The sequence below is a fragment of the Ixodes scapularis genome, unplaced genomic scaffold (genome assembly GCF_016920785.2).
Source record: "Ixodes scapularis isolate PalLabHiFi unplaced genomic scaffold, ASM1692078v2 PGA_scaffold11__112_contigs__length_91849675, whole genome shotgun sequence".
NCBI lineage: Eukaryota > Metazoa > Arthropoda > Arachnida > Ixodida > Ixodidae > Ixodes > Ixodes scapularis.
The window spans coordinates 31,266,312-31,292,704 of NW_024609837.1; the positions used below are offsets into that span (position 1 = coordinate 31,266,312).

The 26,393-nt window shown below is 47.0% G+C and overlaps 2 protein-coding genes across 7 annotated transcripts in view; one reads left to right on the forward strand and one right to left on the reverse strand.

The window, feature by feature from the left end:
- Positions 1-820: 820 nt before the first annotated feature.
- On the reverse strand, positions 821-6,290 carry LOC121835043 (centrosomal protein of 120 kDa-like). The gene is made up of 4 exons (XM_042288959.1): positions 6,130-6,290; positions 3,576-3,847; positions 2,003-2,314; positions 821-1,060 (listed from the first exon to the last, which is right to left on the reverse strand). Exons 1-4 carry the CDS (start codon positions 6,167-6,169, stop codon positions 821-823), a joined length of 864 nt encoding a protein of 287 aa, XP_042144893.1. The 5' UTR covers positions 6,170-6,290.
- Positions 6,291-6,324: 34 nt separating this feature from the next.
- LOC8033234 (casein kinase I) overlaps positions 6,325-26,393 on the forward strand; it is a 48,017-nt gene continuing 27,948 nt past the window's right edge. Inside the window, exons 1-3 of one of the 6 annotated variants that reach the window (XM_040503571.2) lie at positions 6,325-6,414; positions 7,046-7,240; positions 16,731-16,771. In XM_040503571.2, coding sequence (XP_040359505.1) covers positions 7,048-7,240; positions 16,731-16,771 — 234 coding nt within the window. In that variant the 5' untranslated portion in view covers positions 6,325-6,414; positions 7,046-7,047. The other 5 variants (XM_040503570.2, XM_029979911.4, XM_029979910.4 and 2 more) reach the window with 5 other exon arrangements.

Below are 26,393 nucleotides of genomic sequence, written 5' to 3' on the forward strand. Positions count from 1 at the left end.
AGAGAGTCTGAAGCGGTGGACGCAGTGGAAGTCAAGGCGACAGTGGCTTCGCGTCAGTTACAAAACCATTCGCGCTGCTGCGTACGTCGCCGCTCCTTCGGCACCCAGTCTTCTTTCCCCAAAAGGGCACGTGGCCGACTCATCCCGAGTTCGAACCGAAACTCATAAGAGCGTAGGAAACAGCGCGCAAAACAGACGAGAATAAAGAAACACACGTGACGAGCGCTCCGCTCGCTCGTCAAGTGTGTTTCTTCTTCGTCCTCGTTGCTTTTTCGCGCTGTTTCCTACGATGAATTCCCACCAACGTGCCCAACTATCCATTCTTCTACGATAGCTGAAAAGGTTGCCGCCAACTACGAGCAACGGCGGCAACCAGACTGGTTGTGTGCTTGCCGCCGTTGCTTATAGATGGCGGTAGCTGTCCAGAAGTTTGTGTAGGTTTGTGTCGACATGAGTTTGGTACCAGACACGATCCTGGGGAACCTAGCCCTTAACAGCTCTGCTGTAAAAGTTACTCTGACCCCTCAAAAAGTTACCTACTATAGGATACCAAACATGCGCACATGTGGAAGTAAGGACTCGCCCTTTATTTTCTAATCCATTAAATATAAGCAAAGAATACATTAAGCAGCCACCCCATCAAACTCCCCGCTACTATATAAAAAAAACTGAGGTGTACCTCTACGCGAACCGCTTCTCCCGAAAGCTGGTGCAAGGCAGCAAAGCTTTACACGTGCACGCCAGTGCGAGCCGGTTAAGCTTTACACGAGAGTGCCATAACAAAATGGCTGTTTAGCGTTTCGCGCTTGGCAATTCTTGTTCAGAATGGCTCGGAGAATCGGAAAGAAGAGGACCTCACCTTGAGCGTTGGATGATCCTTGAAGAAACGCCGGAGGGTCGGAGCGCTGCTGCGGATCCTAAGGGAGGCGCGCTCCGGTTGGAACTTGGGCTCGGAGAGGCTTCCGAAGGGCTCCGTCGTGACCTCCTGGCCGAGAAGGTGGTAGCGGAAGTGGTACGGACCGGACTTTGACGCGGAGGCACGCTCGGACCTGTGGATCAGCTGTGGAACAAGCTGTCGGGAGTCAAGGCGCATCCCGAGGGAGGGTCGCTTGCATAAAAAGTAAACGTCTCTCACACCACGTAGATAAACTGTGCATCAAAAAGCACTCAAAGGTCGCCCGAATTGAATGGTGGCAGTCGGAACCACGTGCCACATTTGCCAGAACTTCATGTTGTCTACCTAAAAAAAGGTATTACAAGCGATTTCTAACTTTTTGTCGCAAAATGGTGCTTTTATTGGAGATATTGTGAAAAGGAATCGGATTACCCTTTTCCTTTGTATGAAAGCATTTTGTTACTGCGTTTCGAGAACCTTCGTGCGACACAATTTTCTTCCGCTGCATTTAAGGCTTCAAGTTCCTCGTGTTCTAAAAGTCTCACAAGCCTGACCGAGTGAATTGTCTATCCCAGAGAGAGAATCCCGCTTTTGTGTGCACGGATAGGACACACTCGAGGAGTAACACATAAGTAAAGTAACACCAAAATAATTATACCTGCTCCCTACATTATAAATGTAAAGTGTACATTCCAAGCACATAGTTTTCCAATGTGAAACAATCGTTTCATGGTCTCTTTGATGACAAAGACCATTTTTCCAACTGACAGTGGTACAACACCCACTTCCAACTTAAAAAAAAAAAAAATAGTGAAGTTCTGAAACTTTTAAATCCTACCCCAACCTTCGGCGATATATTCAGTTGGATGCTATGTGCAAAAAGAAATGGCTATCCTCTTTTTGTGAACGACCAGAGCTGTTAGTAGTGCTCAAAACCAGGTTGTTTGTCTGCAGAAACCCCAAGCGGACTTCTAGTACACACGATGTTCGACAAACCTGCCGCAGTTACAAATGACTGCGACATTGTTTCCACAATGGCGACCACCACATTTTTCCCGCAAGTTGGAGGACATGCGTAGCAAACGGGACCACGGCACGGCGCCTCACCTGATTTAGATTCGCCGCAAACGACACGGTCACAGTGAAGACATAGTTCTCCGCACCCTGCCTCCCGATCTGGAAGTAGCCCTCGCTCAAGTTGAGTCGAGGCGTCAGATCTTCCGCCTCCGCCTCCGCGGCTCGACTCGGCGGAAGCCCAACGTTCACCGGCTGCGGCCGGACTTCGGCGCTCCGAGAGCCCGCCGGAGCGGATGTCGGGGCGGCCTCCGGAACGGTGTCTGGCTCCAAGTGCAGCCCAATCTTTATCTGTGGCTTGGTGCCCGAGTACCTGCTGCTCAGGAGGGGTAACCATTTCGTGCTCTGCACAGACGGGACAATCTCACTATGAATTCAAGGAAGAGACGTGAGGAGGTAAGAAAATTAAACAAAATGCAAGTTACTATAATTCTGTTGCAGGTTAAGGAAAGCAAAACAAGCCCTTCCCATGGAGCCCTTTGCTCATCCTGACTGGTGGTTTTCTCCTCTCTGGCGTTAGCTCTGCTAGAGTGGAAAGAGCGAATGGCTTTGTGATAGGTGCTTGTACTACCTTTTTAACCCGCAACAGACTACAGTGTGTTCGGATGATAGTTACGCATCAATGGGGGGGTTCAGAACTGCCAAAAAAAAGTGCTTAAACCGTAAAAACGCTTTACTTGGGGACAGGGACAAACGAGGAAGTTTAGGAGCTTGCAGAACTCCTGACGATACACTGGGGAACCCCTGCATTTTTAGGAATGCAGCGTGAGGACCTATGTAGCAGAGGTACAACAAGTTATATGGATTCTAGACCCTTGAAAAAAGCATCACTCGGCATGTCGCAATAACACTTGAAAAAAATAAACTTTTTCTTTAGCTACAAATCTGAGAGGACTTTTCTTTAGGATGTTGCTTTTTCGAGAGCAATGCAGAAAAGACGCTTAAAAGGGGTACTCCAGCGATTTTTCTAGCTACTCCAACTAACTAACTAACGTCACCAATCAAAAGAAGCGAGGAGGTGAAAAGCGGGAGAGAAAAAGCCCAAAATAAAAAGGCGCGCGTGTGCACAAAAATTAATTTTTTCGTGATTCCTTTTTTTTTTTGTTTGTCTATGACTACAATTTGCATCCTTTTAGACAATAAAAAAATATACGATCTTTGGGGTGTCAGTGCCTCTTTAAGAATGCACCTGCAGCCGAAGCATGGTAGAAGGCAACGAGAGCATGCTGGAGGCTGGGCACCCAAGAGAGACGCCCTGCCATTCTCATTCCTTCAGTGGCCATGCCTGAAGATATTTCGCAACCAGAGTACTCTCGTTGAGGACTGAACTTTTTACTATGGAGTGCCACTGACATTTCATGGCAACGACCAGAGCCTGCGACAACTTGTATCTTAAAGAAAACGAGAAAGTAGAAGGGGTTGCGCAAAGAAAAATTGTTCGACGAAGAAGGACCAAACGACTATGACGGTTGCCCCGTACCCCGCGTAAATATTAAGCCCATCCTTTTACGTCGGGTTGGGTTCCGACCTCTAGATACTTTGCACAAAAAGTGGGCTGGTCTCTACGGCGAGTTGACGGCGCGCAAAATACAGATGGCGCTCCTACCCGCACGTTCTCCTGGGCGCTCCGTATTTCGAGCACGACGTAGCCAACGGACTCCTTCTTTCCCGTGCCGCGCTCGACGGCGAAGCACTCCACCTTGACGGGGGTCCTCCGCAGGCGGTGGGTGTGCAGCCCCTTCCGGTCGACGCCCCACGCAAGCTCCGTGTTGAAGTTGGGGCTGCACGTGTGGGGCACCGGGTCTGTCGTCATCACCTCCCCGTCGAACTTGGCTTCCACGACGGCCGTGCAGTTGGAACGGCTCGGGAAATAGCGCCCTGCAGGCAACGAGAAAAACGTTGGCAATCAGCGAGAAGACCGGGGGACCGTCAAGGGGTTTGTTGAGACTAAAAGGCATGACAAAGACCCAGCGGTGTTCGAAAGCTGAGACTAAGGAAAGACACGCCCACACCAACAGGCCTCCACAGCACTCACTTTGAAACAGATGCAGATTTGGCTCCTTCATTTCCTTCCTTTTTTTGTTGTGTGCGTGTGAGTGTGTTTGTGAGTGTGTGGGGCAGAAAATGCCCCTCCAATTTTTTTTTTCTTTCAGATTGAGGCATATATTATAAAGCAGGGGTCTCGAACTGATTCTAGTGGGGGTCAAATAGCCCACCCACGAAGGGTTGAGGGCCAACAGAGGCAGTGGTGTTTCATCTTGCAAAGCATGCAGCCAAGTGCCCCAGAGACACACCAGGGATTCTCTAAGAAGGAACCTTGTGCTCTCTGCTTTTTTAAGCTCACGGTTTTGCCATGTTCAGCTTTCATTCGCATGTATAACTACTACCTTGGGCACACACCTGATGTTATAGCACGATCTAAAACACTAACATACTGGCAGTTTTAACTACAACGAGAACAAGCACGCCGTCCTTGCCCTGTCGCACAATTCACTCGGCTCAACAGGCATAAAAAGAAATATCTCTTCACACAACAATGTTTGCTTTCGTGACAATCTTTATGCCAGTATTATGAGAAAGTACTTTTATTTTAAAGGTATTGTCTGACAGCTAGAAGCCCAAGCTCATATCTTTAGCAGTTTCTCCTGCTGAGCGAGAGTTCATGTAGCCGAGGTGCCTCCTTGAGCAAAGAGCTCGAGTTTGTGAATTAGTAGCGGTATTTCCGTGCAGGTTGATTTACATGAGAAAGGGCTAAGAATGAAATACTTAGGCAAAGCAATACTCAGTAAAAAAAAAAAAAAAAAAAAAAAAAACATAATGCAAAATGTGTGAGCACAATATGTGAGCAGAGCTCCTTTTCAACTGGAAATAAATTGATGATATTAAACTTATTTTTGGCGCATGTAGTACTTGAGGAATGGGAACGGGGGCTCGCAGCCGTGGGATCGCGTGTTTGAGACCCCTGCTATATAGGTATGGACCCCCTTTAAACAGATGGTACTTCTCAAAGCTCTGAAAACACTATTTTTGTCTGCAACTTGAACACCATATGCGTTTGTTTACCCCCCAAATGAGCCCACATGCTTTTTGCCCCCCCCCCCCTCACCCCTCCCTAGCTCAACTAATGACGACGTGTGCATGGCTGCCTCATCATTCCACATTCTCTATGTTCCCCTTTAATCGGCATGCCTCTCCTTGCCTTTTGATACACCATAGGCACATTTTGAAATACTTGCTCGGCATACAATCATATACATATGGGTGGCAATCACCTTCACATATAGGGTTCAGCCTGATGGTGTCTTCTGCACATGCTACTCTATTGGTCTCTATTGATGAGACAGGTCACTACCTGGCTTTTGGGGGAAGAGGACGGAAAAAAACGCTGAGACACTCAGGCATTCAATTATACATGTTGTGTACGAGCCACTACCAGCAGGGACTTTGACACGTTAGCGAACGCTATACTGCGCGACTGGTAAGAAGACCTACTAACAGTGGCGTACCAACTTGTTTTTGAATAGGGGGGGGGGGGGCAAAACCAGAACCCCCCCCCCAGGGCCGGGGGTCAGTGCCCCTGGTATCCCTTGGGCGCCGTCGGCTAAGGTCCCTCCGTCGGCCGGTGTTTGGCCTGCCCAGCGGCGGCTGTGTCGGGGGGGGAACGCATGCCTTGCCCCCCCCCCCCCCCCCCACTCTGAGAACTGGGGGGGGGGGGGGGGGCGGCAAGCGCTCTTGCCCCCCTTGGTTGGTACGCCCATGCCTACTAATATTAGAATTCATACGCCAGTGACGTTGTTGAGCACCAATTCTCAGCCCCTTTATCGAACCAAGGCAATCCGCACAACGCTCGCTGCTTAAACTCAACGATGATTATAAACTTGAGACATGAACGAGAACAGATAAACGATGACGGTCTGTGTTGACCATTTGTCGTCTCCTACCTTGGCGTCTTTCAAATTTGCAACACGCAAAACGCGTTCGCAAAAAAAATAAAAAAATGCGTTTTAGCGATGAGCTGGACATCAGTACATTTATTTATAACAAAGTAAACGTCAGTGCCTTAACAAGAGAAAAATACGCCAATGTTCGAGGTTCAAACAACGGAATCAACTCGGTGACATCATCGGATGTGAGGCGAGCTACAGAAGTGAAAGACTGACCTTCTATGATAGCCGCCACGATGAGGAAGTTCTTCTCCATCTCGGCTATCTACCAACCGTCGTAGGAGAGACGAACCAAACCGTATATTATGTGATGAAACCATTAAAGGTCCCAGTTATTTAAGCAAAGCGCCCGTAGCATTTTGAAACGGTTGTTTACAGGCGGCAGTGAAGGGAGGATGTGTTTGTCGCCGCCTAGCGTGATTCCGTAGAAATGCGGCTTAACCGAAGCAGCAGCTGATCTGGGTTCACGGTCGAGCATCGTGCACTGTTTTTGGCAGAAATGTGAGCGTTTTTGTGCACAGATTCGTTCAGCTACTTGCTAGCAAGTCGTACACTTAATTCGAAGGTCTAGATGTTCCTAAATTACGGCAAAATGAAGGAATATTCGTCTCTCTTCACCGGAAGTGGGTTTGTTTATGACACGAACTCGCTGGATTGCAATCGAATTAGCTTGCTGCTGTAGCACGCAGAATGTATCTAATACAGCGAGCGTCCCGATTTATAAAGGCGCGAGTGTTTATTGCGAGCATTGACTCCAATTAAAGCCGAAATTGAGGGTTGTTCTTGCTTTGGAGCTAGTAGCTGTTGGTGTCAAGAGTTTGTGTGGGCCCATGCATTCTGGGTAGGTTGGTAGTTTCATGGAGGATTTCTGCGGCTTTGTTGTGGGTACAGCGGTGCCAGTGCCGTGAATTTTTCCCGTGGGCAGCTACGTTTTCGAGCGATCGCCGAGTGTAAGCCACTCGGCGGAGACGGGGACCGGGTCTTGTCGTGCGTTTCGCGGCCATGGAACTTCGATGGGAGCTGTTAGCGGCCGCAAACTCTCACCCATGACATCCACGGCTAGCCACCGGAGGAGCAGCAGCGAGCTAAGCCTAGCGCCTAGGCCTAACTTTTTCGGCGTTCGCGGACGCAGGGATGCAAAGACGTGATTGCAAAGAGGCCAGAGAAGAGACACCCCGGCGTACGTCCAAGGCAAGCGTCGGCGCGAGAGCTATGCATTCGCAAACAAGGCCTACGGGATCCAGTAACTCTGGCGTGTTGATGGTGGGACCCAACTTCAAAGTGGGAAAGAAGATCGGCTGCGGCAACTTCGGAGAGCTGCGACTAGGTGAGTCTTCTGCCGACGGCAGGCGTGTGATGATCGTTTCGCTAGTTGATCTTTTTCCGCGATGCAAGTTGTCCGAGACGCACTGTGCACCTATGTAACAGAAGCTGCGTTGTCCGGGCGTACTCCTCAGTTCGCTCGCTCAGGAGGCTAGCGAAACAAAAATAACAAAGTGGGTTTGGTACACGCAGAAGAATCGGTGTTTTTTTTTTTTAGTTATTTAATGATCAACCCGCTACTCCGTTGGGTAATTGCTTGGTTCTTTTGCAGAGTCCATCACCGCTTTTGTCTTCTCTCCGGGCAGCTACCTCGAATGAAATTCGGACAGACGAAGTTACTTGGCATTGGTGTAGGCGGTCGCACAGCTCAGAATCAGCCATCGGAGATTTCATCCCGTAGATTAGGCCGAACTGTCCCCAGCAAACGCGCTGATCTGTGTAAATTTGGAACAGGGAGCATATCAGTGTGTTTGGAGCAACGTGACAGTCGTGATCGCGAAGCGAACGCATACAAGAGAAGCAAGTCATGTTGCGACATGTTCGCTTGGTTGATGTCTTGGCGTCTGTCCCACCCCCCCCCCCACTCAAAGCTACCGTGTTTGTTTGGTGTTTCTTCTTTTTTTCCGAACGAGAATCGCGTCCTTTTGGACCTTTTCCAGCGGAGTCTACCTTTTTTTTTATTTTCGTGTGCCTCTTTGTGTGACGAGGTTTGTGTTTGCAAACTCGCCGCGTTCGCAATCGATTTTGGTGGATCGTGGGAAACCGACTTGCCTTTTGCCCCCGGTGCTGCCGCATTTGATTGAAAAGCGCTTTTTTCGTGATGGCACCTCGTTCTCCCCTTTTCAAATTGCTTTATTTATTTTTTTTATAGTTGAGTCGATGAAGTCGGGCGTTGTTGCATGTTATCTCGGCGACGGATGAAGGACTGATGCAAACAAAATCGCCGCAATGGGGGCTGTCCGTGGCTACACTCACTGACTGTGAGAACGGCAGAGAGGCCTTTCAGTCGGCCCGCCTCGGTGTCTGGTGAGCTTCGATCGTGCACGCGCAGCCAGAGCACGTCCGAAGGCAGCGAGCGCGTGCCGTTCTCAAACTGCCTATAACATCGTGTTCCTTTTTTTCTTTTTCGCTTAGATGGTGTCAGGTACAACTAGACCATATCGCGTTTTGAGGGACTTTGGTATCGTAGTGTGTGCGCAAAGCAAGCTCTCTCTCTCTGTGGTCTTGGAGTTTGGTCTTTCTAATCGAGCGCGTCGATAATCTCCTGGTTCCCCTTGGATTTGCCCGTCACCAGGGTCGGAGGCTGTGCCCCGCGAAAAATTACCATGTGGGGTTTATTATTGGATGTTGTTGACGGTGGTAGTGGTTCATTGTTGACGGTGGTAGTGGTTCATTTTCCAACCCAGCACTGGTTTTATGGAGTATGGATAATTACATTTTGTGGGTTGAGAGCTATGTCTACAATATTCATATCATGGGGCCCTCTACATCGTTGACCCGGTTATCTTAGATGAATCCCGCTCTTTGGAAGAACTGGTGCTCCCTGTCGGAAACATTGTTCTAGGATGTCTAGGTAAGAAACTCGAGGAAACAAAGGGCATTGCTATAAAGGGAAGGAGTGGTGCATTTTTTTTTTTTACAAACTTGGAGCCGAAAGGTAAGTCATGACAAGCACAAAAGTTATGTTTTTGGAGCTCGGTCTAGGTCACCACTGGAGCCAGCGGGATCTAGCTTTGTTGCTTGGAGAGATGTTTGTGCCCACTCAGGCTACTTGCACGCACCTTTCTATTGAGAAACCCCCAACCCTGCAATTTGGAAGAGGATAGATAGCAGCCCTTGCGGAGTTATGCACCTTCAAATCGGTTTAGGATGGAAGGTACAGTGCTCACCAAACTTCTATGAAAGATGGGAACTGCATGTTTTCTCGTGGCAGTGCTGTCCGGGATGAAACTGAACAGCTGCTACGACGAAACACTGCGGGATGGTTTGTTGAGCACTACATCACAAAATCGTAGCTCGGCCATCGCTAGTATAGCACTGCCATGAGAAAGGACACAGTTTGCATGCTCCATGTGTGAATTTGGTGAGTACTGTACATCTGTATCGCCCACAGAGGCAACAAGTTTTGTATGTCTCCTAACTCTTACAACCTGCGAACGATATGAGACTGGCTAAATTTACTGCTTTACTCTGTTTCACAGATAGCATTGAGGTCAGCCTGTGGTGCAGGGCAGAGCCACCGAATGGGCTAGCACTAGAGCAATGACGCTTCACATTGAATGGATGGATGCTAATAGCTATACCCTTTATAATGGGCGGTAGCTTGCACCACCTAGCTTAGAAACCAAAAGTATGATTCCTCCCCTCGCCCTTCTTAGCCAGTTATTATTGGTGGGTGGGAGCAGTGTTGCCTGTTGTCACCAGCTTTTGCCTGGCATGCCTGATGGAAGATGCAAAAGATGCTTTCCGTCGCCCTGCCTGCTAAAACGATTAGCAACAGGGTAGAAACGATACCGCTGTAATTTCCTGACACAGCATCTACTGCTCGAAAGGCCACATGGCACAACCACAACTGTCGTAAACGGCGCTCGTGCAGCTCTAGGCCCCAAGATGGCAATGCCTGCAAAGTCCTGGTATGCTAACAGATGTCGCATGACGCAAACGAACAGGCAAACGGCTTGGTATCGAACGGCGGGGAGAGAAAAGGGCCGATATTCTGGACGTAGCTTTCTAGAGACCCTGGCGCAGGGTCTTTTTTCACTTTAGTCCACAGGTTTTCGGACATATAGCTTGCATCGTCTTGAGCACTGAGCGCCACACCTTCCTGAGTGTTACTGAATCTGGAGACATGTCTCCATAGTTGACCGAAGTCTGGCAAGCAATAAGCAGCATTTGCAGTCTACTGTTCTTAGTCCTGGGGAACGCTGCACTGCTGCTACTGACAGAGGAACGTGGCCAGGTTGATGCTAGGGGCATGTGGGAGGGAACTTGCCGAAAAAGAGTAGAGGGGAATGTGGGCTGGACGTTCGAGCCCGGGTCCGATCGCAGAGTTGACGCCGTCAGACTGCGACGACGTTTCATGGAAGGGTTTGGAGGCCTCGGTTATTCTGGGCAGTGTTGCACAAGGTCACTGGTAGCTGAATTTTCATAGGCACACACCTGACAACAGCTAGTTTGTATTCGTTTCGAATTCCTTAATTAAACAGTTACCGAGTTAAAATAACCAATGAAGGTGTACCATTGAGATTCTGGTAGCTTCTGTCAAGCAGCACGCATGTTTCAAACTGACCTCTTTTTCCTTGAGGTTTGGCCAGCCTTTTTATTTATTTGGACATTAAATGTAATGTAAAGGTGCAATACCATATATAATTGGATTATATGTATTGCGTTCACTACAGGATTTTTGCATTTTGTTTTGTTATCTTGTCGACAAGAACACAAAAACGCTAAATGGATCATCATCATTCTTTTGACTCCATTTTCTTTTCTTTTTTTCTTTTTCTTTTTTGTAGAGGTTGTATGAGGAAAAAAACGCAGGGCTGAGAGTAGGGAAAGTAGGCTGAGTGGTGTCACCCTTTCAGAAAGAAAGGTAATAGACTCGGAGAAGTGGTTTTTTTTTTTTCTTCTCACGCACTGGGAACAAGATCGAGAGGAAAAGTGTGTCTGTAGTAATGTGGTAATGGATTGCTTGTGGTTGCTTCTTTATGTTCCTTTTTCCTATTGTTTCTTATTTGGCTTTTTTATATTTTCTACCGCTAAATTTTCGGCATGATGCCGGTAGAGATGGGACGTCCTTACCGATGAAAACTAAAATTCAAAGTGAGTATAAAAAAAAAAAATATTGCCCCAATTAAAAATGACTTCTAAACTTCGTTGCACTATAAATCGAAGCTTAATCAAAGGTCAGGAGATAAGGCAGTCTATACTCGCCATTTATAAACTCGCAAGGTCGTGACATACCCTGCACTTGATTAGAGTTTTCCTTGATAAAATGGGCAGAACAGAAGTACTAGGAACTTCATAACATTGCACTTTTGGCCTGCATGGTTGGCTGCATTGAGGGATTTGATAGAAAAAGAACTAAAGGGAGTTCGTGAAATAGGGTGGGATTTTCTGTGTTCTCTTGTATGTGTGTGTAAAGGAATTGCTTTCCTATTTTTATAAAATCTGGTAAAACTACTTCTGTGAGTAGTCCAGACATCCAAAATATGTTTGGAGACCCATCGTTGCAAATCACATTTGGTTTCAACTGGCCGAAAGTCACCACACAGAAGTCTGCAGCATGTCTGGACATTCCCTTTGATGTCTCCTGTAATTATGATGCAGGGTGTCCAAGCAGTAATAGCGAGAATAAGTCACATATTAGGCTAGCTTTGTTTTGGACCACTTGTGTGTCTGTTCTCCGAGGTCACTAGATTGTATTAGGGGGTTAAACACTCGTAATGAGTTGTTGCATGCAGTAATGGATTTCACAGTAACTTAGTCGTTTGCAGAGCATCTTATTGTGTTCTAGCACTCTTCTATCATTTCATATTTCTCACTGCGCTGTTTGCATCCACTGTCGCTCTGTTCAACACACCCCTCGGACAGTTTGTCCACTATAAACAAATAAGTAGATCCCGCCACCTTGCAAGGGCTCGTGCAAACATTTTGGAGACCGGCTCATTCTCCCGTTTACGGCGGTTTGTCCTCGGCTTTTCGTTCCGTCCTCAAACGCGTGGTGCCAGTTGACGCAATTGAACGGCCTCTGGTGCTGCCGGTCAATTCCACCTCGTTTGGGGGTCGAATCGTTGGAATGATGACCGACCCCGGGGGCAGGCACTCGTCCCACAATCGAGGGAAGCCCCAGTGGGGACGGGAGACCGCTGCCGCTGTGCGATGGGGGCAAGCAGTTGGCCTGCATTTGCAAATGCCTCTAATAGACGGCATCCTTCTGTCGACTTCTTGTTTTTGTCTCCGGGGCCGACGCATTAGAGGGAAGCCGTGCACCTTCGTTTGGGTGAACCGGAGCTTCAATGCCAAGGCCCTTTTTCATCTGTCTTTTTTTTTTTTCTTTATTGCGACCTGACCTTCTTTTTTTTTCTTTTTTTTCTGGGAGGTTGGAAGTCTTAATCAGGAGTCCACTTGGAAGGCGTTTCGTGTTGTGAGCGAGTTTCAGAATGTCTTCTGCTACATTGTTCATTGGCAGGAGTCGTTGTCTGGGGATGTTACGGCTGATTGTTGTTTTAAGTTTTGGGTGGGGGCACGCACATTTCAGCCAGAAAAATAGGGGAGGGTGGAACATTTTCCTGCTAAGAATTTTTAACTGAAAGCCGCAATATTGATTGAATAAATATGTTAAAGAGCTCGAAGAGGCTAGATTGTATGACTAAGCAAAATTAAATCGTATGGGAAATTATGCGAGGTTGTGTTTCTCACGGGAAGCCTTCTTGTTGGGAAGTGTGAGCTAAAGGCACGGTTCATTCTTTATCAATAATTCTATCGGTCTTAATAGAATGTGTGGAATGCAGTAGTTGAGCAATTGTTTAAATTTGTGTAGAAGACGCTAAGCAGACATTTGAGGGAGTAAAAAGCGCATATTGTTTATTAATTTCCCTGCTGAGTTTAGGGGGAGAAGTCACGGTGTAACGTGCCACCATGACGTGATACTGTGACACCATGTCTCTGTCCTCACGTCACAGGATGTCATGTCACGTGCCCCTTTAAATGTGGCGGGAAAATCGCAGTGATGCGATTGCTGAGCCATTTGTGGCAAACTGTGCTAAAGGGCTTACCCTGCACCTCCTGCTATGTTTAGCCAGAAATGTGAGGAATCTGCTCCAACATTGCGCCAGAGCTTGATTGAACTTTATTAATAGTGAACATGTAATACACGTGCCCCACTACTCATCCGGATCCTCATGGTAGTATTGTGCAAATTTCCGAAACTTTCGGTTATCGCTGCAAAAAGCATTGGGTCAAACACTGGCAGTACTCGGAATTTTTGCAACATCGAGTCGTCGTGTTTGCAGTCTGACATGGTGGGTAGGTTAGCTTTGTTGAGTGCGCTTCCCACCACGCTCTTGTATACCATAGTGAAGCATCAGCCGCGAAATAAGCATAGCGATTTTGCTTACCTCACCTCGCCCCAGCGCACTTGTGCGTTCTGAAAGGAAAGCACTCCCCCAAAGCTGGGTATGCTAAACACGTCTGTTTGTTGAAAAGAAAAAGGGGGAGAATTTGGTGAGTGCGACTGTAACAACTCTACTTTGCAGTAGAAGTTTCGAATTAAAACTGCCCCTAATATTTATGATAGACTGTGATATTCTGGCCGTATCTTTTTAAGATGCTATATTTAGCGAGCATAATTTTGCAAGGAACTTTATATGAACTGCTCTGTAGGTTTTTTTCTTAATTTCAACTACCTTGTTTAGTTGCCACCAGTATATAGGGTTTATGTTTTTGAAGTACAGTTAATAGGATGAATTAGAACTAATTAATTAGGTGAGGCAGTGGAGGAAGATTGGGACTAAGCATAGCCAGATTGGCTGGATGGTTTTTAAGATGTAGAATGGCGTCGTGGCATGAAGTGGGGTGCTTGTGCGACTGTGTCATCACGTGATGTCAATTTCCCCGCTGAATTTAGCGGGAAAATGAATGGATAGATGGACAAATCACTGGGGTTAGGGGGCTCTGTTAAAGAGCACTCCATGCTCTCAAGTTTGTTGAGACTGTTCCTCGCCACACACCTTCAAGACGAAAAGGAAGACCTCGCAAAGAGGTGTGCGAAAACAAGCGGGCATAGAAAGGACACTTGGAGCGCAAAAGAAGAGAGAAAACACCAATTTTTCTTTGCAGGCCAGGAAGTCGTCGCGCAAGCGAAGGGTCGCAGCCGTTAGCGTTACATCACGTCAGGTTCTTGCACGCCGGACGCGCCCCGTGTTCTCTTTTGAGTTTCCGCCGGTGCACACTGTTTGACTAGCCTCCCCCTCTCCCCAGCTGTGCCATCTTCGCAGTTGTGAAGCGGTCACTCGGTTATTGATTCCTGGGTGCCGGGTTTGTTGCTATGGAAGTGGGGTAGAAAACATTGGGGCGGTTGCGTGACAGATAGAGGAAGTGGGGGGGTGCACCGGGCCTCTTAGCGGGGACCCGCCCCTCTGCGCTATCCCTCACCTACGTCTGGCATTGCCCTTGAAACTAATAGCCCCCTTTTTATTTTTATGTATATATATATGTTGTTTTTTTTGTGGGCGGGTGGAAGATTTGATAACCTGTGCGCCGAAATTGTGTCACGTCGCTGTGGCTTGTTTGGGGAGCTGACCCGAGAGAGTTTGAACTCGTTAGGAAACTTCGGTCAGCTTGGAAGTGTTGAGGAATTGCCAGGAAATGAAGCCGAAACATAAAATAACACAATAGTCATTGCACAATATTTTTTAAAATCTTTTTTGTAGATAAAAAAAAAAAGATAAAGAATCTTGGTGGTTACGAGATTAGATCAGTGTTCTTTGTCGTACAGGTATTTCCATCTTAGCAAGTCACAAATGATACAAATGTAAAAGCGTTGTGTGTGTGTGTCACCATTTAACCCTATTCTTTAAGGTATCATGGGAAGGGCACCCTCTCCGATAGTGTTAAATCGTTCCACACTTTCCCGACCCCGGAACAGAACGGAAATGGAATCGGATGCCTTTTGTCCGAAATAGTGTGGGAATGGAATGGGCTCGCTTGAGAAGCGGATTGTGTTGACCTCCAGCTAGGGCCCATGGCCTGCTATCGCAACGTGATTGCGCATAATCAAAGTGGCTCTTGAAACTGTGTTATCTAATTAATTGGCAAATTAGCCTTTAAAGTCTAGTTTTTTTTTGTTTTTTGTTTTTTTCAATTATGGTGAATAAGAGTGTAGTAAAGGAATAGGAATGGAACGAATGGTTTAGCCATCCCAGGAGGGGGTATGGGTCCAGCGTCTCCGTTGTCCCAAGAGTCGAAAGGAACGGAATTACGGGACACCATAATTTCCCGGAACAGAGTTGGAACAGGAGGAGCTCATTGCGGAGCTCATTCCGCAACACTCGCATCTCCAGCGGCACACCGTCCTTGTCTTCTTTTAGCAAACGGTCTGGACGTTTGTGTTTGTCTGGATCGGTTGAGGAATTTAGGGACTCTTTCCTCCCTTTCACTTTAAGTCCGATGGAGCCGGGGCCAATCGTGCAGTGTTTCAAGTGTGTTGTCACGGCGCTCATTGTCTTTGCAGGTTTGCAATCACTGATAGTAGCTGCAGAAATGCCGTGCCCATGACTAAGCACTTTTGGCACCGCTTGATAGGCTCCATCAGATTATAGCATCAGCTGCCGTCCGGTCCGACTCTTAGTGCAAGGGAGTATGATAACCAGAGAAGTACCCGGAGGACTCGGAAGATTCAGAAATGTAACTTTGTAGACGCCAGCAGATGTTCAAGTACAAAATTTTGGAAATGGAGGCAGCATTGTGTCAGTCGAGGGCTTCTGTTCCGTAGGTCTAACTTAAAAAGGTCTTGTAGTGCAGCTTTAAAATAAAAGTCACAAACAAAGGATAACAAGTGGTGCGTTCTATGTTACGTCTTATTTTTTGCTCCAATGTTTAGCTCGGAACGTTGGCGACTGTTGACTTCTCACTTGGTTTGGTTAAGCGCCACGGAGTGTGTTTTTGTAGTGGATTACCGTAGAATACCGTGCATCCGCCCATTCCACATTAAGCGTCCATCCCCAAATTTGTAAGATCTGAGAAAATACGCGCAGTACATTTATATGTAAAATTGATGACCGGACAAGCGCCCATCCCCCATTTTTTGTGATTATTTCTGAAGTTTGAGTGGGCGCTTGCCCGGTATTTTACGGTAATTCTGGCAACTTTGTTTGTGTACGGTTGCTGTTAAGAAAAACAAATAGTTTATAGGAACAAATACCTAAGCACTGAAAGGAGTGCTGAAGAAAATTGTAAACAGAAATGCCCCTAAAAATATTTGGCAAGGCATGCTTTCAGAAGGGTTTGTGTTTTCATTTCCAAATTGTGCAGGCAGGAAAAAAAAAAAAAAAAAAAGTGTTAAAATCGGAACTGTTAAAACTTGGTTATTGTTCTGTCAGTTCCTTGGTTTAATTATGTAGGTTCCATTTATCTATTCGTGTGGAGTTCTTGCGGGGATTTTGATTTTTAACGAGGTCTACCCGTGGGCAGCGCTAGAGCCGCTACTATTTTGAAGTGTGACTTTTTGACCTATTGACATGCTGTCGGGGAGCCATGGCGATTGTCTTGCTCTGCTGCGGACTGTTCTGACATTTTTGGAGGACAGAAAAGCATTTCCTGTGATTTGGGTTGGAGCTTAAAATAACTTTGATGGTCGGCCATCTGCAAGCTTCACGAGACATGCTGAAGCGTATGATGTTGTCATGCAAGAGTTTTTGAGCGCGTACGATGGTGATTGTTTAGCGGTGTTTCATGCTCCGTTGCTCGGTCTAATTTGTGCTGTTTCCTTCTTTCAGGAAAGAACCTGTACAATAATGAACATGTTGCAATTAAATTGGTGAGTAATCAGCAGTTATTCACATTGTCATTTCAACGGGCTGCGTGTGCTGTTATTTGTTTGTTAGGTGTCCAGCGTGTGTACCTATCATTGCCTCGTGTAACTCATCGCAGAAGTTGCACTGGACGTGGTGAAAGTCGGAAAATGTTTGAAGACGTACAGCTTAAGCCTCTGCAGTTATTCTGCTTAACCTTCAAGACCCCTGTCAGCGAGGGTATTAAAAATGGTATAACGCCCATAGTAGAGAATACTTAGCAAAACTGCAAGAATCTGAGTGAAATCATACACAAAAGATGTAGGAAAGAAAATTCAAACAAAAAAGCAAAAGAATGCAGTAAAACACAGCAGAATAAATATGACCATGAAGCAGTTGTGAGCATAGCTTCGCTTAACTGCTGTTCGAAATGCAGTGAATTTAAAAGTGAAACTATGTTGTGAGGAAGGTCACTCGAGGCTTGCATTGGTATGAATGCAGAAGAGACACGGCCAGCTAGCTCTGAAGAAATTGACTAGTGACGTTACCCGAGACAACAGGCAAGAAAGCATTGACGAGGGTAGCGTACATGCGTGTGGACCGTAATTTCACCATTTTATATCAAATTTTCTCGCCTCAAGTAACTTTTGTTTAGGCTTTTTGCTCAATTCTTAAGAGCTGGCCCGACATGGACTGTGTTTTGCCGTATCAGAAGCGTGGCCAATTTATCGAGAGATTGTGTCGGCAACCGCAGATGATTCGATCGAAGCCTCATTTCACGATTTTGGGGCCGACCTTGTTTGCGGCTCTTGCATTAAGGACAATCATGCAGTAGTAATTCTGGCACAGCTGCAGACTGATTTCTGGCACATGGTAACGGTGAAATCCAGACAGTGCAGCTCTCTTCTTCGCCTCTGGTCGTGTTTTTGGGTGGGGCGGTAAAGCGCCGTTCACACACCTGCATCCGAGTAGGACCAAGAGAGACAAGACTAGTTTTTAAGCCTCTTGCAACGGCATAGGACCTGCTCCTCAGCAGTTCATCCGGTTCTACACCATCGCAAGAGGCTTAAAACAGGTCTTGTCTGCGTCGGTCCTACTTGGCTGCAAGTGTGGGAACGGCGCTTAAAGGAGCCCTGCAACGACTTTTTTTACTGGTTCTTAATTTGCACCGAACCTGGGCGCACTGAACGTAGCAACTTAATGAAACTTTTCTTTTCCCCAATTTAGCTTTATTTTAAAAGTTATAAGTAAATTAAAATCGCAAAAACCAGCAAAAAATAACCCTCTTCTTGACGTCTTTGGTCCTGGCTTGAGTGGCTGTGAACTAGAGGAGGGGTGGTGAGCTCAGTGAGCGCTCACGGCTGCCGCACTTCGTGTCGACGGCGTGAGAGGGCACCACTAAAGCATGTGCTGGATAGGCTGGATGAAGCGGGCGGCCAGGGCGGCTCACATTGCATTTGCTGTGCGACTAAACACTAATTCGGCATGACACTTCATTTGCCACAAATGACAGCAAACACAGGGTAAAGATCAGTTCAGAACGGGAGCCACTTAGCGCTGCCATACCGCCAAACGGCCAAACTGCAAGCCAAATGTGCTCTCAGAAGGCCTTCGGAATGCTCGGAACCGGTCAGATCCTCGAGCCTATACGACCGCAGTGCTGCCGCGTACATCTGGGACCCTTGTACGCTCGCTGCTCGTCGGCGCCTGATCCCACTACTCCTTTCTAGCTTGCACTGCCTTTTCCACCGCTTGGTGGCGGGGGTATGTCGACGGGTCATTTCTTGTTTTAGTACTTTATAAACTGCATTTGTTTCTTTTCTGATCTAAAATACTGAACAAGAACTACTTTCATAAATAATTGAAATGGTTCGCAACACTTATTTATATTTTGACCAAAAGAAAAGCTTTTAGTGGCTTTGACCAGTAGTAAGGCCAGGACCAAAAACCTCACGATGTCGTCACATATCGCCCGCTTCTGGCACCGTGGTTCGCCCGCATAGGTGGTGGAAATTTCCGCGGCGTCGTCCGGTTGAAATATGATGCACTGTTATTTAGTTACTCTCTCCGTGCTTGCTGGCTTGCCCGAACCCCAAGAGATGTGGAAACCGCAAAAAGGGTAGAAGATTAAATATGATTGCAAAGCCCCTTTAAGCCTTCTGCCAACAAACTGGCCCCCTCAATCCAGACTTTTCTGACAAGAAAATAGAATATAAAAAAAAAGAGGAGCTTGTGCTAATAGATTGTTGGGTGAGCCAACCACAGTGAATGCAAGAACGACCCCCCGCCCTCCCCCCCTCTTGTTTCTGATATCTTGTTTCTGATAGGAGATAAGTGCTGGAGGGGTGGGCTTGAAGGGAATGAGGGTGTGCATACACAGTTTTATAGCTTTATGGGCATCCCAGCAGACGGCTTGGTTTCCTAGCGGGCTAGAAAACAAAGAGAAATTTTGGAGCAGTGGAACTGCAAATTTGACTCGGTTGGTGAGGCATCTGTGGTCACTGGCAGAGTGAGGATGGCAGGAAGGCCCTTCACTTGTCCCGTTTCAGTGAAAGCTAACACTTCACGAAGTCTTGGGAGCCTCGAGCGTGTGTGCGCAGCGGAAGGCAGCGAGCATGTGCTCGAGGTCGGGCATTCAGAATTGTTCTCGTCCTGTTAGTGTCCATAGTCGTCTGGGGATCCCTCCTTGGCTAGGGGGCTGGTAAGTCTGCTTTGCGCAAAGCGGTGAAGATCGTCATAACGAACCAGGCCGCACCACTTAGCGGGACCTGTACAGTGGCGATCGTCGTCTTCCATTTTCAGACTAGCGACTCGTTTGGTTGTCAAGTGGGAATTCATGTTTGGTGGCGTCGTATTGACTGGGATGTATGGTGAACCCTCGGGAATCTTTGCATGTATTTAAATCAAAATTATTTGGAGGGGAATTGACGTAATCAGTCCTGAGAAATGACATCATTGGCGTGGGGTATTTCCCATATCTTTTATATAAGCAAGGATAGCTTAACCCTTTTTATAGATTTGTAATTACAAGGGAAGTACATCTGCCTGCCGAATTTCAGCCAGAGTAAAATAGAAAAAAAAGAAAAAAGGTTGAAAACCCTCATCCCCTCAAAACATTGAATGTGCTTGGTTGCTTGGTTCCATAAACTATATCTATATTGAGTTCAGTAAGGGCATGTTTTTGTTAATGTACCAAATATGCAGGACAACCTACCTCCATTTTGAAAAACCATGTGAAATACCCAATTCTTTGCTATATTCCGACTTGAGAATCTTGCCTTTTACCTCCCGAATTTTGTAAGACATAAAATGCAAGAAATGAGGTGTTTTAGTAGATTTCTCCAATACCTCCAGCGATGATGCCCAACAACAATAAGACGCATGCGCAAAGGCTTTGGCAGAGTATTGAGAATCGGTGTCGGAATGAACTGCTAAAACTCCCCACACATGAAACCTCCCACGTCAGGTGCTCATAGCATGTTCAGGCATCATCATAGGTGTCGTTCTTAGCCTAAGATTGTGCGGTATGTTTCGCTTTGACATTGGAGAGCGATGTCGAAGAGGTTACCGTGCAGTGGACGCACTCAAGCGCCGGAATGTGGACTGCCTAGCTTAGGCAGAAGCGTCCCGGTGCCGGTCGCAGGCACGGGTGACCGAATCCACCGTTGGGAAACTGGGGGAGGGGAAGGCCTGACACCTGAAAAGGGGGGGAGCGGGCAGGCGTAGCAGAGCACGGAAACTGTCGCTGCAGCCAAGTGTCAATGGAAAACACCCCGCTCTGCACGCTAGAACGCACAGGGGTAGCAAAAATGTCAGTCGACTTGTTTGCGGAGGTGGGGCTTCCTTTGTTGTTTTGGTGCGGGGGAGGTTGTTTGTTATGCGTGCGTTCGTGGGCGACCTTTGTGGGGGGGCAGTTCGATGTGGCCCTTTTTGGTTTTTCGTTTGAAGGCCTTGGGAGGTTTTGCGTCTTTCAGTGCGGTATTTCTGTTGGCTCCTTCTCGTTTGTCCTTTGGGAAAGCCATCTCTTTTATTGGGCCAATTGCCAAGGTGCCTGTTGGCGTAAACCAAACTATTGCGTATGTCACTATTGACGTCGGGAGCTACGTGAAATGAGGGTGTACGTTTCAATATTCCTTTCAATGCCGTTGCTAAGCCTGGCTCTTCCAAGGTTATAATATGTTGTCATTTTGTGACCTATGTGCCTTTACTTTTCTAACATCAGCAGGTTTCGTAGACTTCCGATAGAAGTTGAGATAAGTGCCGCTCATCAGGGCAGGGGAAGGTTTGAAAAGCGAAGGCATTTTATAGTTTGGTTTTTCTCTGCTTTTGATGCGTTGACTTTATTTGACACATAGATGTGTTTTTAACCCAAAAGCCTAGCATGATCCACTAATTTTTTTTTCTTTTTCTTTAGTTTATTTATTTGGAAAAGAATTAGGATCAACAAATTCCCAATAAAGGTATGAGTGCCCGTTTTACCAACAGTTTAAATTGTGTTGCATTTAAATGTACATCATTCAACTCGGTGAAACAAGGTACTGGCCACATGTTTTTGGACTCTTACTTGGAGCGTGTCGGCCGCTGACGCCTGATCATCGTGACGCAGGTCGAGGCACAGCTGTTCATTTTACCAGAAAGGCTCATAGACATGAGCAGCATCCACTTTGTGGGAATGGCAAAGCCTTGGTAGTTCTGCTTTTCGGTTCAAAGCGAAGTTATAGCAAAAATTGCCGCGAGCGCAGCTGACCGAGCAGGCAGCGCGCTCGTGGCCTAACGGTTATCGCACGTGCCTTCCACGCAGATAGCCAGGGTTCGATTCCTGGCTGCGGGGACGCCTTTTTGTTGACATCTAACGTAATGTTCTGGTAAATTCGAGAACCGTGTTGTTTGTTCGAGGTCAGAATATTCTACACGCCGAACCTTCTATGCCGATTATTCCAGTCTACGCCCACGCGTGCACATAAGGGGCTCCGCGTGGCGAGCTGCAGACAGTCTCGCCCCAGCGCTCGATCCTGCAGTTTCGCCAACATCGATGCCCGCAACGCTCTGCTGTTATTTTCTGTTTTATTTTTATTTTTGGGCACAAGTTCGCCTCATTAAACGTTTAGTTTCTTCAGTTATCATCGCCTCATCATTTGTCATCCGTGACAATATTGCATGTCTCCCGTTTATCTTGTAAGATACCCGTGTCACTCTTGGAGTCGCCTTAATATCCAAATATATCCATTTATTTCATTTTTTTTATAGAGGTGGTTGATTATTAAAGGGGTACTCCGGCGATTTTTTGAGCTACCTCAACTAACTATTTTTTTCTGACTCCCCGGCCTTTACCCTTTCCGGTATGCTATTTAGTATTGCGAAATTCATAATAGTTAATCGGCAAATGAAAATAATGCAAAAACCAACATTCAAATATACCCGCACTTTTCAGTGCCGTGACATCAGTGGCGGGCAGGCTTGCCAGTCGAGCGAGCAGTCTAAAAAATTGAATATGCCAATCATTTGTTCCATGCTGGAGCGCGGGTCCTGGAACGAGCTTCCAAAGAAACATTTGACACCATGAAACTGCTTCGAATCAGTTGGGAACAAATTCTACAGTCCAAAGAGTGAACCCCTGCACTTCCACTGACGTCACTTTTTCGTTGTTGCCAGTAGAGACTTTCAGTTTGAAAAACACGGTGAGGACCAAAATTGTAAATTCAATAACTTCGTGAAAAAAATATTATTTTAACCTAATATTTGGGATACTATTTTAGCGATGTTGTTTGGCGAGTTTAGCAAAATTTCAAGCAAATCGGGGACTATGAAGAAATCGCCGGAGTACCCCTTTAAAGGGGTACGGAAACAAAATTTTAGTGCCGATCTTTCTGCATAAATATGGGCTAGGGACAGGCACCACCTCGAAAATATCAGTATCGCACTGTAAAACACAGAACTAATTTTAAACCCAATTAAACGATTTCAAATTCACACCTGGTGGATGGTGGGAAAGTTCTCGTGACATCACTTGTGACATAGGAGCAGCGCCGTTCTGCGGCAATACGGCGTGCCGGCAGAATTAGCCTTGGCCTGAACACGTTTGCAAAGCCTTGGCGGAGAAAACCAAAGCGTAGTTGGCCACAGTGAGCTCGTTCTCGTTGCGGCTCTTTGCACGACACGACCCGAGCATGCTTCTGGCACGGCCGGTATTAGTTGCTGCGAGTCGCGAGCTGCGAGCCGACGTTAAAAAAGATGTTTGAACTACGAGAATGTCAGCAAGAGCCACGCAAATACTTGTTGACACTTGGAGCGGACACGCGCGTTTGATCGAAGTGCTGGATTCGCTCTGTTAGACCGCGTTTTGGTAAGCGCTTCTGGACCGATCTTTTACGATTGCAACTTGATACTGACATGACACTCGGCAAAGAAAGGTTAGACCGACATCGCGTAGCTACCACGAACTGCTATAGCCCGACAGTGACGTAGCGTCGTGTCGGAATAAAAATGGCATACTAATAACAAAGTGTACTACATACCGTGTTGTGAAGGCAATCCGTATGGCGTTTATTTGAGCTCTATATCACACAAAACAAGGAGGTAGAATCAATGAGAGTCCTTTTTCGACGACAGCGTTCGTCACCGCTGCCTTGGAAAACAAGGAGATTGAGATGACAAGGGGAAAAGATTGACCTCTGAAATTTAGTTCAGGGATCAAACTATTCATCCGGGAAGGGTCCACAAGGGTCGCGCGGGCATATTCCATTCAGCAGGCCAGCCGTTCATGGGCAGACGGTCTTGGCCAAGGACCGCCGGAGCAACGGTGCGCGGAGTCGGTGTTGCTGCTAGGCCTACTATATTCTGCCGAGCTCGCTTGGTCGGTAGAATCGTGGCCATTGTAGTTCTTCTCGGGTGTTTGTGGATCCTGCGTTCTTGATCGTCGTGGTCTGTTTCAAGTACTCCTTCCTTTTTCCTTGCTGGTTGAAGTCGGGACGCACGAGAAGAGCACATAGAAAAATAAATGTCCGTTGGTCGTCGCTACCAAGTAATTAATTGAGCGACGCTGTCGGCCATGTTGATATTTGATCGTAAAAAGTGCGTAAAGGGGTGTCCAAACAGGACACTACAAAACGCACGACTCCGACAAATCGTGAAAATGGAAGCGGACACGCCCGCTTCAATTTTCACGATTTGTCGGAGTCGTTTCTTTTGTAGTGTCCTGTTTGGACACCCCTTAAGACAGCTTCGGAGCTGTCGTAGGATTCTGTCGTAACCTGCGCAAAAGTTACGACAATTTCGTTTCGACAATACGGGTTTTCTCTCAAATTTGTTGTACGCACTTTTTTTTGTCGTAAGTACGCTTTGAGAATCCGGCCTCAGAGCTGGTTTTGTCAGTGGTGCCTTGGTTGCCGACTTGCCGTGGTGCAGCGTGCGTGCAGCCCTTGCACTTCTCAAACGGCCTCGTTGTCACAGGTCGTAAATCGTCGACGCGCCACCAGGTGGCAACGCTCGTAACCACAACATCCACGCCGTAGCCTTTCCCCTCTGGCACAAGTGACGTCATAAATGGGCCCAATATCCCAAGATGCATTGCGCTCTCCGATAACTGATTTTTGAACGCGCGCCCAATCGGGCCCCTCAGGGTGAAAAATATAGCCATCCGTTCAGAATACAAACGCGCGATTATGATTTACGGATATCATTGATCATATTAAACCTATTTCTGACCATAATAGGTGTATTTCAAGTTTCGCTTCAGTATCCCTTTAAAGGGGCATCATAGCAGATTTTGGGATTGCTTTCTTTATGCTGCAAACTCAATCTTTGTTCCCTAGACATTCTAGAAAACCCGAGATCGGTAATCGTCTCGGTCTTTCTCCCATTAACCCTTTCCGTACGGGAGACGAGCTCAGCTTGTCAGGCATTTACTTGCAAAAAATACGGAAGACGAGCTGAACTCGTCCAAAATAGTTTCGCTGGTGATATGATCCTAAAGACGTCTTGAGCTCGTCCGTTGCTCTGCACTTGCTGGAAAAGGCACCAGATGGCGTAAGGAACCCGTAGAAAGAAAGTTCTTTCAACCGGGGCTTTTGTTGTTGCGCTGGCTACCCTATGCTTTAAAAATGGCGGCCCACATAGGACGAGTCGATGATTCCTCACGTGGGGAAAAAAAAAAAAAAAAAAAGAAGAAAAGCTGTGGACTGAAACTTTTTCGTCTTGGAGTGGAAGTGATGTGGACACCTGGACTTGACTCCGGTGAGTCTTTAATAGGCTACCTCACTTCCGATGAAAGTGAAGACGACAGCGCTGAGGACATAAGCTCTTCACGTGTTTGGTCAAAAATTTACGTGAATAATATCCTCGTCCACCGCCTCGATTTCCTTTCACTGGCTCCTCTTATGAACGTCCAACTAGACAAGGGTGCCACAGTTGGGGAGTATTTCCTTCAGTTTTCTTATGAAGCGCTCGTTAATCTCATCGTCGGTGAAACCAACCGCCGCGCGACGCAGTTTTTTCGGTCGCACCAGCGCACGGCTGGTCACAGAAAAGCTTGGAAGCCGACTGATAGAAGAGAGTTGCTGGTGTTTCTTACACTACTCATTTTGCAAGGAGTGATTGACAAGCCTGAAGTGAAATTGTACTGGTTAACGCGACAGATCCTCCGCACACCAATTTTTGGCGACTCGGATGAGCAGAGATGGGTTCTTCCCCCGATGAAGTTGCTGCACTTAACGGACAACGAGTTACCAGACAATCAGCACCCCTATCCAAAACTCCGGAAGCTATTGCCTGTCCCGACAAGACTCGTTGACAACTTTCTGGCAGTCTACACGCCAGAGCGGGACGTGTCCGTCAATGAAAGCCTGCTCCGTTTCAAAGGAAGACTTTCCTGGAAACATTTTATGCCCTTGAAACGTGCTCGTTTTGGCCTAAAGTTTTTCGTTTTGTGTGAAGCCTCCAGTGGATATAGTTGGAATATTATGTTGTACTCTGGAAAAGGATCTGTTGGATGAAGGATATTGTGTTACAGTAGACAATTTCTACAACTCCCCGGAGCCTGTTGACAAGCTCACCGCATGCAATACTGATGTCTACGTCACAGCCAGACCCCGTAGAAAGGAGATGCCAAACTTTGACACAAAACGACTTCGGAAAGGTGAGATAGAGGCGTTTCAAAGAGGCAAGTGTCTATGCCTCCATTAAAAAGACAAGAAGCCTGTGACTTTTCTGAGCACTGTACACTCAGCAGGGAGCCCTGATGTCACCAATCGGAAAGGCGAAGTGGTTTCAAAGCCGATCATCGTCATGGACTACAACAACACCATGAGCGAGGTGGATAAAAGCGACCAAAACCTCTTTTACTATCCGTGTGCGCGAGATGGCCACAAGACCTATTGCAAGAAGTTGTTTCGCCATTTAGTGGACATGGTGATTTATAATGCATTTGCATTATACACGAAGAGCGAGAATCCTATCGGCCATCTCGAGTTCAGTCTGAGCTTAGTGAAGGGACCGATACAGCAAAACTGTGACAATGTGGGCCCACGGAGAAGAGTTAGGGTCTCTGACCACTCCTTGACAAGGCTTGCAGCCTCTTTTTCTCTCCTTTGATGGTGATCGTCAAACCCAGGCTTGCAGCCTCTATGTCTCTTTTTCTGAGACATATATCTG

What these genes read in the sequence shown, in the direction of transcription:
- LOC121835043 (XM_042288959.1), bottom strand. Translation starts at nt 6,169, where the DNA reads ATGGAGAAGAACTTCCTCATCGTGGCGGCTATCATAGAAG. An exon ending in GCGCCCAGGAGAACGTGCGG is followed by an intron (nt 2,315 to 3,575) that starts GTAGGAGCGCCA and finishes CCGTCTGTGCAG; the next exon opens with AGCACGAAATGGTTACCCCT. An exon ending in TTGCGGCGAATCTAAATCAG is followed by an intron (nt 1,061 to 2,002) that starts GTGAGGCGCCGT and finishes CTTGTTCCACAG; the next exon opens with CTGATCCACAGGTCCGAGCG.